Consider the following 16,228-nt stretch of genomic DNA (forward strand, 5'->3'; position numbering starts at 1 on the left):
ATGTGCTAAGTAATTGACTTAAACAAATCTGTTTAGATTTTTTGATTTATTACTTAAATTATTGAATTATACTCATCAGTAAACTTCACTACACTTCGTAGATAAAAAAGTCAGTAAATGATTAAATGATTTGATTTTAAATTGGAATGAATTATATGATCATTAATCCTGCTATTAAACATCACTTCAGCTGTTGTTGCACATAATTAAAACTGTTTTGTAATGTATATCTGTATTGTGTATTTTGATTTTGGTGTATGACTTAAGATTGCATATAAGCTATAAATAGGTGTTTGCATGTCTTAAAATCAGTATTAATAATAAACCGTTGACAAATTTGTAATAATTTCCCATTGGATGATTGATTCGCAGGTGGATTCTTTTGCAGTGTGAGGTATTGTGCAGTATGCCATGTGGGAGGTACTGTGACAGAGATCGAGTAGGAAAATGTTGTTTTGTAGAGCCTTAGTGTGTATAGAAGGCAAAGAAGTGGACAGTTCATTCATATTTTCCTATTTTCTTGTTTTAATATCAGTCTGCAGATGTGTTTAGATGTAATTTGAGAGGATTTGTTTGTTTGGATTATTCATTGGAATTACAAAGTGATCATTGATTCAGGACTAAAATATTAATTCAGGATTATTGTGTAAAGGATTTTGGGCAATGTCATTGTGATACGTCAAGACTATTGGCAACTGAACACATTCAATGATATTGGTACATCAGCACATTTGAGGACCTGAAACTTGTGGAACACTTTATTCATTTGGTCTTGTTCCTCTTGAATTTTCATTTTATAATTTAGAGATATAAATTATTTGTTAAGTTTTACAAAATGTTTTGATTTTGCTTCCTTCTGTTACTTAGTTTCAGACCATAGAGTAATAACCAATGATAAGAAAATAATTGACATTTGTATGACTTTACTGAGCAAATGACTTGGATGCAGATTTGATAATAAATATGTATCTGAACAATATGTAGTGATTTGGCCTTGATGGATTTCAATCCCTCCATGCATATGGCCTAGTGTCCAGTCAGTTTTGTTTCCAAATTTGTTTGTATTACTACAAATGGTAACAAATTTTGTGGTGTTACTACAGTATTAATTATATATCCACTAAGGCTGCAATGTTTACTAAAATGTCTGAATGAGAGAGAATTTTTCTTGGGCTCCCTGAAGGTGCAACGCTGTTAAGATCTCAAAATGTTTCTACTTGACATCTTATAGCAGGTTACATATCACTGATGATATTTTTCGAGGTCTTGTGTACTTTTTTAAAGTTTACTTAATAATAATTTTTTTAGAGGATTGATACTGTGATTATAAAAGTTAAATGAGTGTTGTATTGCTTTATTGTGTAATAAGATAAAGAAGTTTCAACCATGTCATTTTACAACCAATTTTGCAGAATTCTTTTACAAAAATTGAACATGGTTAAAATCAGGATCTTTGACGGGGGTAGATCTGACATTCACATATGAAAGTTGATGATTTGGTGACCTTTTGGAGTATTCAGTTCACTTATATTTTTAACCTAATGGATAATGAACTGCTTTTCTTTTTAGAGATAGGTATCAATCATAATGACGAGTTCTGAATGACGTTTTTCACTTTCAGAAATAGGAAAGCAAAACTTTACTTTCGTGTTCAGTATTAAAAGTAGATCTCTAGATTAATCTGCTTGTGGTGTTAGCTACCTCATTGTTTAATACACTTGATTGTGGTGTTAGCTACCTCATTGTTTAGGACACCCGATTTTGGTGTTAGCTACCTCATTGTTTAGGACACCTGATCTTTGTGTTAGCTACCTCATTGTTTAGCACACCATGAACTTTTCCATCTTAATAAATCTGATTAAGTATTTTGTGTTTGCTACATAACTTTCTCAGTATTGAATCCAGACTGGACTACCCAGCTCAGAAAATGTGTCAGCTTGTGAATTTGCAATCACTGACCCTTGTAATTTTTATTTACTGTAGTACAGATAGATCTAGCAACCAAAGTGTTGCAAAGCACAGCCAAAAGAAATTCACTTTCTGTACATTTAGGCAACATTACAATTTTAATTATATCAAGTGAGAACCTCATAGTTGGGATCCAGGTTGGTGTATAATGGTATTTACTAAACATTTGCCTTGAGATTTGTAAAAGTATCAAATAAATACAAGTTCCTTTGTGTAGAGATGTCCTTTAGGACAGGTGTTATTGTGTTGAATCCTATTTCAGAATATAGGTGCATAATTTGTAAAGATCATGAAATGTGATGCCAGACTTATTTAGTCCATATAAATAAATGTTCCCATCATTACAGCTGTGTTTCGGTATACACTTGTGTTCACATGGGCATGCATCCATTTTCAGGAAATCAACGTAACAGATCAGAATTGTTTATTATTTTTGTATGATACTATGATGGTGTTAATGTGTATCATAAATCATAGGTTGTTCACTACCTTAATGTCAGAACTGACACAGTTAGAATAAGATGGATAAAATCAGAAGTGTAAGTGATATACTGTTATATCACTGGAGTGATATACTGGTCATGGGTCAGACTAGATGTATGGAGTGATACACTGGTAATGGATCAGACTAGAAGTGTGGAGTGATATACTGGTAATGGATCAGACTAGAAATGTGGAGTGCTGTACTGGTAATGGATCATACTAGATGTGTGAAGTGGTACACTGGTAATGGATCAGACTACAAGTGTGGTGTGATATACTGGTAATGGATCAGACTAGATATGTGAAGTGGTACACTGGTGGTAATGGATCAGACTAGAAGTGTGGAGTGCTGTCCTGGTAATGGATCAGACTAGATATGTGGAGTGATACACTCGTAATGGATCAGACTAGAAGTGTGGAGTGCTGTACTGGTAATGGATCAGACTAGAAGGGCAGAGTGCTGTACAGGTAATGGATCAGACTAGAAGGGTGGAGTGATATACTGGTAATGAACCAGACTAGAAGTGTGGAGTGATACACTGGTAATGGATCAGACTAGAAGAGTGGAGTGATATACTGGTAATGGATCAGACTAGAAGTGTGGAGTGATATACTGGTAGTGGATCAGACTAGAAGTGTGGAGTGATACACTGGTAATGGATCATACTAGAAGTGTGGAGTGATATACTGGTAATGGATCAGACTACAAGGGTGGAGTGCTGTACTGGTAATGGATAAAGCTGATGTGCTGAATGATATACTAGTAACATATAACACCAAAGTGTGGAGTGATATATTGATACATTTAGTGTGAAGTGATATTCTGTTATATTACAGTAGTGTGGAGTGATATATTGTTATGTCAGTGTAGAGTGATATATTGTTATATCAGTGTTGAGTGCTATTCTGTTATATTAGTGTGGTGTGATATAATGTTACATCAATGTAGAGTGGTATACTGTCATGTTAGTGTAGAGTAAAATATTGTTATATCAGAGTGGAGTGATATACTGATATATCAGCATGGAGTGACATACTTTTATGTCATTGTGGAGTGATATACTATTATATCAGTGTGGAGTGGTGTACTGTCATGTCAGTGTAGAGTAATTTATTGCTATATCAGTGTGCAGGGATCGTCCTGGGCTTCGCCAATGTCGCAAATTGCGATTTTTTTTCCTTATTGGCGACAAAAATATCCCATCTGGCGATTTTTTTGGCGACAGACTTTTTGGTTATTTAATTTGTACATACAATCATGGATTTGGACTGAATAAATTTAAAGCCAGAACGAAAGGAAGCCACAAACTTGACTAAGCAATGCATTGGAATCAATCTGTTAAACAAACGATCCTTTGTTCTTATTGACAACCCCATCTTTACAGTGCATTGTTACATCATAATCTGCTTATGCTGACATCTGGGCTGAGTACTGTATGCTGTGATACAGTCAATCATGCTACCGCACTATACCTACAACTGACCGACTTCTGAAGACGCGAATAGAACAGATACAATTAATTGAATGGCTAATCCTTCTGTTGTTTTTTTTTTTTTTTTTACATATACCAATACAATAGTTTTGTTGAACCTTCACAGAAAACTGATAACCTTTGAAGTACCGACTACTGCGTATATATACAAAGCAAATGGAAAAAATCTCAATCACAATTATATCTGTCGCCAGTGCAGCATTTTACTCATTGATCTTTTCCTTTTGCCATCAATCCCGTGTTACGGCTGCAGAGACTTAAACTCCGCAACAAAAAATAGCAAAAAAGAAAACAGTTTTGCATAATTAATAATAATTATTTATTTCTCAAAATACAGGAGTGAAAGAATACCTAAATAGTGTGTGAATTTATGCTTATATATACGGTCCAATATTGCCAAGTGTTGACTCATGTAAGTTTCATTCGTGGGAATAGAGATCCTATTTTGTTTGTCGAGAAAATTTATACAGCATTCAGTGATCATTCTTGGGATTTAGGAAGCAATCCACTACAAGCTTTGTGAAGTTAGCCATAAGGGTGTGGGGGGGTGGGGCTGCTGAGAGACTACTGGTGTCACCTGTCAGCACTGTAGACTGTGAATGTGGATTCAGTAAGATGAACCTCATAAAAACTGACATCAGAAATAAACTCTGCATCTCATCTCTCGAGAATTTAATAAGAATCAGCATGTACAGATGTGAAAAATTAGACTTTGAAACTGCGTTCAACAAGTGGGCAGCCCTAAAATCGCGACGTATCTTCATGTAACACTTTGTAACATTTTGTTAATGCTTGTTGTAATTAGAGTATTACCTAACCCATCTTTTGTAATTTTCATTGCCTGTTACATTAATAGACTAAATTAACACTTGAAAAAATGTACACTACTTGTTCTGGCGACACTTTTTGAAAATTGGCGACAAAATATTGAGGTTGGCGATTTTTTTGGCGACAGCTTTTTAAAAGCCAGGACCATCCCTGGTGTGGAGTGGTATACTGTTCTGAGAGTGTGATGTGATAAATTGTTATATCTGGGTAGAGTGGTTTACTGTTATATCAGTGTGAAGTGACAAACTGTTATATCAGTGTGGAGTGGTATACTATTATGAGAGTGTGATGTGATAAATTGTTATATCTGGGTAGAGTGGTTTACTGTTATATTAGTGTGGAGTGATACTGTTATATTAGTGTGGAGTGATATACTGTTATATTAGTGTGGAGTGATATACAGTTGTATTGGCTTGAAGTGAAATACTGTTATATCAGTTTATGGTGATATTCTATTAATTGACTTGTATTCATGGGGCACCAGTTATTGTAGGGTTTAGGATTGTTGCACATTGCAAATTTAAACCCCTATTCCTAAATCAATGAATTTATTACCTATAAAAAATGTAATGTTTTGCAACATGAGTATTGACATTATGTCAGTGTAGAGTGATGTACTGTTAATTTACTTTTATTTATGTGGCACCAGTTTGTGTAGATAATATTACATATATCAGGTTGTTGCCTGAACCATTTAGATCAGTGCTGTCCAACCTGTGGCCTGCTGGCTGATTTTAAATGGCTTGCCAGTGCTCAAGCAATATTTTTGCATTTATGTAAAAAAAAAAAAAGTAAATGGCCTACTTTCATTGTATTCTTCTTAACCAGGTAAACAATTGTGAATAATTTTTATAGCTGTTGCTTTTAAGTTTTCTGCTGCGGCCCACGGCTTCAAGAAAAAATTGTCAGTGGCCCATGGTGTCAAAAAGGTTGGACAGCACTGATCTGGATCTTGCAGCAACTCATGTTTAGACTTCCATTGTCGTGCATTATCAGGCCACAGTTCAGTGCTATATGTTTACACTGTCTTGCATTATCAGGCCACAGTTCAGTGATATATGTTTACACTGTCTTGCATTATCAGGCCACAGTTCTGTGATATGTTTACACTGTCTTGCATTATCAGGCCACAGTTCTGTGATATATGTTTACATTGTCTTGCATTATCAGGCCACAGTTCAGTGATATATGTTTACACTGTCTTGCATTATCAGGCCACAGTTCAGTGATATATGTTTACACTGTCTTGCATTATCAGGCCACAGTTCAGTGATATGTTTACACTGTCTTGCATTATCAGGCCACAGTTCTGTGATATATGTTTACACTGTCTTGCATTATCAGGCCACAGTTCAGTGATATATGTTTACACTGTCTTGCATTGTCGGGCCACAGTTCAGTGATATATGTTTACACTATCTTGCATTATCAGGCCACAGTTCTGTGATATATGTTTACACTGTCTTGCATTATCAGGCCACAGTTTGGTGATATATGTTTACACTGTCTTGCATTATCAGGCCACAATTCATTGATAAATGTTTACACTGTCTTTCCTTATCAGTCCACAGTTCAATGATATATGTTTACACTGCCATTGTCTTTCATTATCTTGACACAGTTCAGTGATATTTGTTTACACTGCCATTGTCTTGCATTATCTTGACACAGTTTAGTGATATTTGTTTACACTGCTGTTGTCTTGCATTATCTAGACACAGTGCAGCATTATCTGGCCACAGAACTCTTGATTCAGGGGGAAAAACAACTACACATTATATAATAATAAAGGTTCTATGATTATAATATTGCAAGTATTTTACATTTTGGCATATTACAGAGTAGAAGTAGCCATCTGAAGAAGTGTGCTGCAGAGGCCGGTGTGTCTACGGATAAGATGCTTTTGCGGGTAAAGAAACAAGAAGAGGAGAGACAAATAGCAGTTGCTGCTGGGATTATTCCAAATATGTCAAGGTAAAAAAAAGAATAGTGAAAATCTTTCTTTTTCTTCTTCATTGAAATAGAATTTAAAAGTCTCTATCATCAGTATATGTAATATTGCAAATTTAAAAATTTGCAAAGTCATTTTTGACCAGGATCTTTTGTCAGCAGTCATTCTGTAATTTAAACTTTTGTCAGCAGTCATTCTGCAATTCAATCTTTTGTCAGCAGACACTCTGTAATTCAATCTTTTGTCAGCAGTTATTCTGTAATTTAAACTTTTGTCAGCAGTCATTCTGTAATTCAAACTTTTGTCAGCAGTTATTCTGTAATTCAAACGTTTGTCAGTCATTCTTTGATTCAATCTTTTGTCAGCAGTCATTCTGTAATTCAATATTTTGTCAGCAGTCATTCTGTAATTCAAACTTTTGTCAGTAGTCATTCTTTAATTCAATATTTTGTCAGCAGTTATTCTGTAATTCAATCTTTTGTCAGCAGTCATTCTGTAATTCAAACTTTTGTCATCAGTCATTCTGTGATTCAGTCTTTTGTCAGCAGTCATTCTGTAATTCAAACTTTTGTCAGCAGTTATTCTGTGATTCACACTTTTGTCAGCATTCATTCTCTGATTCAAAGTTGCTTTTTAAATGGCCACCTCTCATATAAATAATGAAAGCAATGATATCTTGGAACATTAATTTAATTTTATCTTGATGCTGGTATATGCCACATTTTAATTTGTTTGATTTTTGTTTTTAAGTCATAGATTATTGCTGTATAATTATCTTTCTCCATGTATTAGATTGCCATTTTCCTTGGATTGATAATTTCTGTTCCTTAGATAAATTATTTGGTTGGTTGATAGAGAGATAAATAGGAATAATTTTAAACACATAGTTCGATATAAGCATAATGTTTTCTTTTCTTTTCTGATTATTGTTTTTAAATAAATATTAGGAGTCTCAGACAAAAGCAGCCATCTTCTTCTGATTCCAGTGTGTCTAGGAAAAAAAGAATCAAAGAACCTAGAAGGTGAGAATTATTTTGCTTGCTGGATTATATTTTTGTTATACCTCAGTCATATCATTGTGAAGGGTATATAGTATTACACATGTCGATCTGTCCCATCACATCACTTCTATCACAGATTTCATTTAATGCAGTATATTTTCAAGGACTTCATGGATTAAATTCAAGGACTTCATGGACTGAAATGAAATTTGGTATTTAGTTGTACAATTCAGAATACCTATCTCAAGTTTGATTTTCTTTTCTTTTTTTCCCAGAAATTTCAGTAGACTTGTAGCCCTACGTAGAACTTTGCTCATCAATTTGTTTCTGCTTAGTAACTTCAGGAGAACTTTCTATGGATTGAAATCAATTTTGGTATGATGATTTACATGAAGAAGACTTGGTTTAAGTTTGATTGTCACCATTTTCTGGCAGAATTATGTGAAGTTATTGCCCCTGTTTAACTTGCAACTTTGCCATTATTTTTTTTCTTCTGGTTACTTGTGAAGGATTTTATTCATTTAAATTATATTTGATATGAGGCTTTATTTTAAGAAGACATTGAATAAGTTTAATTTTCACTGTTTTCCAGCAATATTTTGCAGCATTAAGGCCCCTTTATTTCTTAGAACTTTGCCATTCAGTTTCTGCTTAATAACATTTTTATTGATTGGAGTGAAACCAAGAAGACATAGAACAGGTTTGACATATACTGTTTTCTAACAAAATTTTATGGGGTTATGAATTCTTTTAGACTTAGAACAGTCTCATTTAATGCAGGGTGACTTCTTTCCCCAATCGGATTAGTGCAAAGTGGTGGAAAAATAGGAAGATGTGGGTGTAGATAGGCAAACATTTGAATGCTTACATCAGTTGATTAGAAAAACATCTATGTTTGAGCCAAATAATATAAAAACAAAAGGATTCTTATTCTTCTTTATTAAAAATTTAAAATGTTAAAATTTTGAGTCTGCAGATTTGTTGTACATTTTTGTTTTTCTAAAAGATTGCAACCTTGAAAATAGGTTACTATTCAGAATGATTGACATATATCGGGGCATAAACTTTCTGTTCCTACTTTTGCAGGATGAAGTATAGAAATAAACCTTTCTGCACTTACTAGTGTATAAACCTCCACAGTAATTAATTATTTGTAATTTGGCTACAGATGCATTGAATTTCACTCACTGCTTGAAGACCCCAGTGTGAATAATGATGAGAATCAACTAGATTGAAATGTAATGTGGTAATTGCAGACAAAATGAATCATTAAATTAGCACAAAAGTTTATCCAAAAGCATAAAAAACTGTGTTTAAGCCATTTTGGTGGTCTTTGAACAGATTAAAAAGACACAAGAGTTCATATTGTGGTGTGATTGCAAAAGCATTTTATGGCCAAAAATCAGAAGCTTACATTTGTGTTCATCTGGAGTGAAATTTATGAAATTCATCAAACTCAATTTTTTTCTTGTCAAGGCCTGCTGATGATAACAATTCATCAGTTTAGTAAATACATTTCTTTTAAAATGTGTCTTCATGTTAGACCCTATATATTTTAGTCCAGGATTATTGTTACTAAAAATGCTGTGTTTTAGTGTTATTATATTTTTCTAAATTTGATTGACTGTACATATTTTCCAAATAAAAAATTACATGACTGTTTAATTCTTTGGCAATATATTTGATAACTACAGCATGATGTATATATTTTGCGTGTCACAGACTTGTTTTAAACTTCAGCTACTTCTTGGTTAGAAAAAAGTTCCATGGTTTATGATATTTTTTACTTGGCCCTATCACATGTAAAAATTTAAAGATAAAAATAAATTATCCTTTCATCATGCAGTTTTATATGCAGAATTTTGGCAGTAAAATAATCCATTACATGGTGTGTTGCCTTTAATGAAAATATTTGTAATAATTATAACATCCCTTCATGAAGAGATCTTACAATTTTTGTTTGATTGATATTATCTGCTGTCAGATTTGGTCTATATTGCTAAAAATAGAAACAGTTTCCAAATCTGCGCAGAAGCATTTGACCAAATTTAACAACACATCCAGGCTTTCTGAGCTTTAATGTTTTATGCAGAAAAAAGAAAATTATTCAAACTTATTCTCAGAAACCATTCAAGAAAATATGATGAAAGTTGACAAAAACCATTCTGGCATAAGGGCCTTTCAAGTTTATACAAATTTAACTCTGTCTGCCATCAGATATGGCTACTGTTACAAAAGCTAGAAAAAATCTCTTCACAAAATAATGTACTACAGAATTTGACCAAATTTGACACGAAGCATTTTGCCATGGAGGGCTATCAATTTTATACTTATGATGTCCATCTGGAATTGGATACAGTTACCTCCCCCTGTCATTACTGAAAACTTCTAATAGAATCCTCTTAAAACCTGCTGAACAGAATTTTGCATTTGTTGACAGAAAGCATCCAAGCTTAAGGGCCTTTCACATTAGATAATGGTACCAGTCCATCATCAAATAGGGTTGCCATTACTAAAAACTATAACAAAAAATTGAAACTTTTTTTTTAAATATTCTAACTCAAACAGAAAATGTCCTGATAAAGAGGCCTGTCAATATTTGACAGATGATTTTGATGTGTCATCACATATAGATAAAGATTTGTCAGATAAAGATGAAGGTATGTCAGATATGGATGAAGGCATGTCATATAGGGATGAATGTATGTTTGTTATGGATGAAGGCATGTCAGATAGGGATGAAAGTATGTTTGTTATGGATGAAGACATGTCATATAGATGAAGGTATGTCTGATATAGATGAAGACATGTCTGATATAGATGAAGACATGTCTGATATGGATGAAGGTTTGTCAGATATGGATGAAGGCATGTCTGATATGGATGAAAGTATGTCTGATATGGATGAAGGTATGTCTGATATGGATGAAGACATGTCATATAGATGAAGACATGTCTGATATGGATGAAGGTTTGTCAGATAAGGATGATAAGGATATGGTGGAAACATTGTTTTTATCTGCCAACAGCACTGTTTCATGCATTAGCGATTGACCTTGTCATCACTGGAATATGTGATTTGATTTGGATTTTTAACGTAGCTTTTAAAAAAAATTCAGTCATATCACTACGATGTCTGCAATGTGGCAGTTTTATATTGATGTCTAGCACTGGGTCATCTTGCTGCAGACATGTAGCATGATGTCCCACCCAGTCACATTATCCTGACACCAGACCGACCAGTCCTAACACTAACCTCTAAATGCTGAACCCCAAGCGAGGCAGCTGTTAGTACCATTTTTATAAGTCTTTGATATTACTCGGCCGGAGATCGAACACACGACCTCCCACATATGAGGAGGTCAGTCTAACTACTAGGCCACCTGAGCAGTCTGGAATATTTATGAATCATTTGTATTATTTTCTTTTAGTGGTGGCACAAAAACCTTTGTTTTGTTTATTTTTTACAGTCAGTTTGATGAAGATGTGCAGATGGCCATGGCAATATCATCATCCCTGGCAGAGGAAAAGCATCTGCTGGACTTGGATAAAATTAGTGTCACAGGAAGTACTTCCAGTAGTTCTACTAGAGAGAGCAAGAAATCCAGACAAAAGAAACAGTAAATTAGAAAAAAATTCTCTCCATATGGCATAGATAATATTTTTGGAAAGGATTTAATAGGCAGTCAGCTGATTTTTTAATGAACTATTCTAAATTGAACAAAATTTGTTTTATCAAAAGTTTTTTGATGATCCCAAGCTTTCAAATGAAAGTGAAAAAATGACTTTTGTGCCATACTTATGTACTTTGTTGCATTTTAACGAGTCAGGACATATTTTAGTTAGATTACTGTATTTGTCAGTTGTGCATCATTTTTGAAGTAATGCATTTTATAATTATTCCATTACCACTTCCAGTGTAGATCATTGTAAGGTATCACTGGGAAATTTAGATGACTGTGGTCCACATCCCAATAACAGATATGATTTTTCTCTAGTTTAAAGCTGAATTCTGCTTTTCTTCTGATGAGAAAAATTGGATTTGTTGAATTAGTTCATTTTTTTATCATATCTAATCTGCATTGATCCTTGCAAAGTATTTGTTTCATATACTATTTAACAGACGATCATTGTAAAGAGCATTCTGATTGGTTAAAAGTTTCTTCTCATCCAATGAATTTTCTGTAATGGAAGCGGATAGAAATGGAAAGAAAGAAGCTTGCTTGCAAAAGTTGGTGCCTTGAGTTTTTGAGAGAGAACAGGCCACAGAAAAGTTTGGATAAAGTTTTGAAAATGTGTGAAAATGAAAATGGATCGAGCAGAAAGTCAGTGGAAATGTATTTGGTCAGTTCATAAGAAAACTAAATTCCATAGGACTGGCATTTTATGATTTTTGCAAGTAAGATTTGAATTATGCTAATCATGGTTGTTAGAGTTTGCCGCAGCAACCATCACCTTCAAAAGAAGCTGCATACAGGGAAATTGAATATCAGAAATACAAATTTACAACCAATACAAGGAAGTGCTTGAAAGGGGGGAAAAAATGAAAAGATTGAACATTGAGCCAAAAACGTTGTTGGTGACAAGAAGGAAAGCAAAATAAGTATTCGTAAAGGCTGCTAGAAGAGTGAAACTGGCATATCAGTATCAACAGGCTGTGTCCAGTTAGAGAAGAGATAAGTGAATTTATGTGATTATTTCTCTATAGTTGATGTTTTGGAGTGTTTTATTTTTACAAATAGTTTCTGAAAATCTTACGTTCCTCATTAATTGCTACATTAAACTTGAATTTCAGTATAGTATCACTGTACATATATGTAATGTTTGTGCCTTGCTAGTAATTTTGTTTCACTATCAGAAAGTAGTAACATTTTCATGCCATTTTATTCAGCACACTGTTTTGTTAAACCCTTGTAATTGAATGTAGCTGTAGCTTGTGTGTATTTTCAAGGGAAGATGGAGAACCTTTGCTGTTGGCCTTATCTGAAGAAGAAAAGAAGAAGAGGCTGAGCAACAGAGTTACAATTTTGATTCTGTCACAATCTTCACAGGTAGGACAAATTTAGTTCTTATTAAATTGGTCTTGGCTGCATTAAAAACCATTTATTTATGTATTATGAATTATGATAGGTCATCTGTTGTTTGGTTATTGATGGCTTCTATATACACATTCAGTTTTATTCTAGCCTCTCAGAAAGAACAAGTTTTTTTTATGGCTTAATGGTTTTCATATGCCTTATGAAACTATTGATGGGATCAGTCATGTAGCTGCTGTGGTATACCCTTCAGCAAGGTACTTTACTCCAGTTGCCTCAATACTAAATATAACCTACTTATGTTTCTGTGCCACTAATTATCCGACACTAACAAATCATAAATTACTATTTATAAAAGTTTGATTTGATGCATCTCTTAATATTGATGTATGGATGTAAGTGAAAATACCTAGCTAGTTTCAGTCTGTGTGTTTGATTCTGAATATCAATCAGGTACCAAAACAATCATGTATGGGTTATGCAATAAATATCCATATTTGTGTAAATAACACTTCTGTGCATCGTCTTATTGTTTGGAAATGCTGATGATACAAATAAGGAATCCAGAGTAAACATCGTGTACTGTGCAGCACCAGCAACCACTTTAATTGTGTTAAAATATTATACTTTTTGAAGTGAAGAGCCAGTGCCCTTTGACTTGATGTCTAGAGGGTTGAAATTTAGACCATTATTGGGAACATAGGATACAGAAAAAACCCAATAAGGACAATGTTTTGATTGACTTGTATGACATTGTTTTGATGGACTTGTATGACATCAACCCATTGCTTTGATTGACTTGTATGACATCAACCCATTGCTTTGATAGACCTGTATGACATCAACCCATTGCTTTGATTGACTCATATGACATCAACTCATTGCTTTGATTGACTTGTAAGACATCAGCCCATTGTTTTGATAGACCTGTATGAGACAACAGGTCCTACTTAATCATGGAGTATATCAATCTGAACTATTCATAGAATTTAACAGAAGAAGATGTATGAGAAAGGCAGTGTGCCATAAACATATTTGTATAGAATGTGGAGATTACATCTCCATAATAATATTGTAGATTAATATTTATAACTTTATCTATTTAATACTTTGAATTAAAAGAATTAAATTTAAGCCTGACAGGATTTAGTTTTACACCTACTATAAATAAAAAAGTTTGTCATTCACACAATATGTCAGCCTATTTCATTTTTTTAATAAACCACATGTTATCAGAATAGGTGTTACATTATGGTACAGTGAAACCTTTTTAAACTGGACATTCACACAATATGTCAGCCTATTTCATTTTTTAATAAACCACATGTTATCCGAATAAGTGTTACATTATGGTACAGTGAAACCTTTTTAAACTGGACATTCACACAATATGTCAGCCTATTTAATTTTTTAATAAACCACATGTTATCAGAATAAGTGTTACATTATGGTACAGTGAAACCTTTTTAAACTGGACATTCAATGCACCATATAATTTCATGCTGTGCCTTTGTGGACAAGTGCCCAGTATGTAGCAGTGAAATGTGTTAGTGAAAAGAATAGCTGTTTATGAAACAGGTGCCCTTTGCAATGAAGTTTCTCATTAAGAAGTCAAACAGTAATCTTTTTATACATGAATTTGTTTCAGATAAGTGGCATTTTAGCAAAATTAATGCATTACACAGTAGAAGAGATTCAAGAAAATGATTAACGTAGGGTAAAGTCTGAGAGATTGAAGCTCAGGACATGGACCTACATTCTATTTTATATAGACTTATTTTACCAATCAAAGAAAAGATGAAGTTAACATCTGTACAGAGACAAAGATAACTGCTTCTTTAGAATTTGTTAAAAAAGAAAAAGCAACACTTGCCTTTAGATACCTTTTATTTGTCATTAATTTATTTGATGTTTATTCTTTATTGAATGAAGGAAAAAGAGGAGCTTGACTGCACCCCTGTTCTAAAGGAATCCAATCTGGGATGGAAAAAAAATCAAATTGAGAATCAATATGGAAGTGACGACCAAGAAAGCAAAGAGGTTTGGGGCATTTGAATTTACACGGATAATACAAGATTGGCTGTCAGAAACTTGTTTATCAAGTATAGTGAATCATGTCTATAAAAGACAGCAAAGGGGGAATAAAATGCTTTACGTGATTGACAGGTGTTCTTGAGATGAATAAATATCTTAGAAGCTTTATTTATTCATAATACTTTCTATTGTATAAATTACTCTATCTGTAAAAACGAAAGGTATGATATTGTCCATATAAATATTCATGTATTTTTATGCAGGCAATAGTTGATCAAGTTCTGACAAAATTGTATTATATTTGAACAAAGTTTTTTTTCATTCTATCCGTATTTCTTTTTTTCTTTGCTTATTTTAATTACTAATTAGATTATTTTTTTTACATGAGTTATAAGAAATCTGTACTTATGACAAAAAATACAAACTCCTGAAGATGTATGGAACTAATTTGTAGAAACTCTATGCTTTTATATGTATCAGACTATCACAGCCCAGCAAATAGTATACCCTGTATATACAAGCAAGGTTTTATGTCAACTAGACCATTGTAACTTTCCCAATCAACAAATTGCCAGTTGATCATTGTGTTCACTTTATCCAGGAAGTAGTAAATCATGAAGAAGTGGGAAGAGCTAGGATAAAGATATACTGACCACGATGTTTTCACATATTTTTTAAAGCTTATTTATAGTATTAACAAGTTGATTTGATATATCGTTTTACCTTATGACTGGACTTTGCTAGAAACATTTGGCATGGAATGTTCCCCAGAAACTTGTAATTTGTTAAAGAATATATTGTTTATATGCTCATGTAGTTAAATGATTGAATACTCCAATTTCTCATGTAATACGTATCATAGATTCTTAAGTGAAAATTTGCTGGCAATTGCATTTTTAACAATTATTTTTGTTTAAATGTCAGCATCATAGATTTAAATTTTAAATCTTATAGAAAACCATGGAAATACAAGGAAATGTTTATTTAAATTAGCTTAGCAGGGTTCTTACAGTCTTTGAAGGTCTTTGACAGTTTGGGGAAAATGAGGTAGCATTTTCAAGGCCTTGAAAATTTGGGAAAATCGAGTAGATTACCGTGAGGTCTTTAAAGGTCTTTGAAAATTGAAATAAAACCAAATATTTTAATTTCTTTACATAACCATAGCAGTGGCTTCTCTTTCCAAAATGATTGAAGAGAAAAAACGACAACTATAATAATGCATGTTAACCTATATTCCAGATCAATGTAAAGCAATTTTAGGAAATTAATTATAGTTTGAATTTTATCATTTAACAATATTGTAGTATTTTGCATTCATTGTTTTCTCATATAACCTGTATACAAAATGGTAGCAAAAATAGGTCTTGGAAATCTATGTTTGTGGTCTTTGAAAGTTTGGGAAAAGTCTTTGAATTTATCATTCAGAATTCTGTA

The 16,228-nt window shown here is 33.2% G+C and overlaps 1 protein-coding gene across 3 annotated transcripts in view; it reads left to right on the forward strand.

The window, feature by feature from the left end:
* LOC149797558 (uncharacterized) overlaps positions 1 to 16,228 on the forward strand; it is a 74,361-nt gene that overhangs the window by 22,604 nt on the left and 35,529 nt on the right. For all 3 annotated transcript variants that reach the window (XM_089962427.1, XM_089962428.1, XM_089962429.1), the window contains exons 6-10: positions 6,613 to 6,746; positions 7,671 to 7,745; positions 11,195 to 11,344; positions 12,676 to 12,775; positions 14,693 to 14,800. In XM_089962427.1, the coding sequence (XP_089818553.1) occupies positions 6,613 to 6,746; positions 7,671 to 7,745; positions 11,195 to 11,344; positions 12,676 to 12,775; positions 14,693 to 14,800 (567 nt within the window). The remainder of the gene's footprint in view (positions 1 to 6,612; positions 6,747 to 7,670; positions 7,746 to 11,194; positions 11,345 to 12,675; positions 12,776 to 14,692; positions 14,801 to 16,228) is intronic.

Source organism: Sinohyriopsis cumingii, chromosome 6 (assembly GCF_028554795.1).
Source record: "Sinohyriopsis cumingii isolate HCF-2022 chromosome 6, ASM2855479v2, whole genome shotgun sequence".
Lineage (NCBI taxonomy): Eukaryota > Metazoa > Mollusca > Bivalvia > Unionida > Unionidae > Sinohyriopsis > Sinohyriopsis cumingii.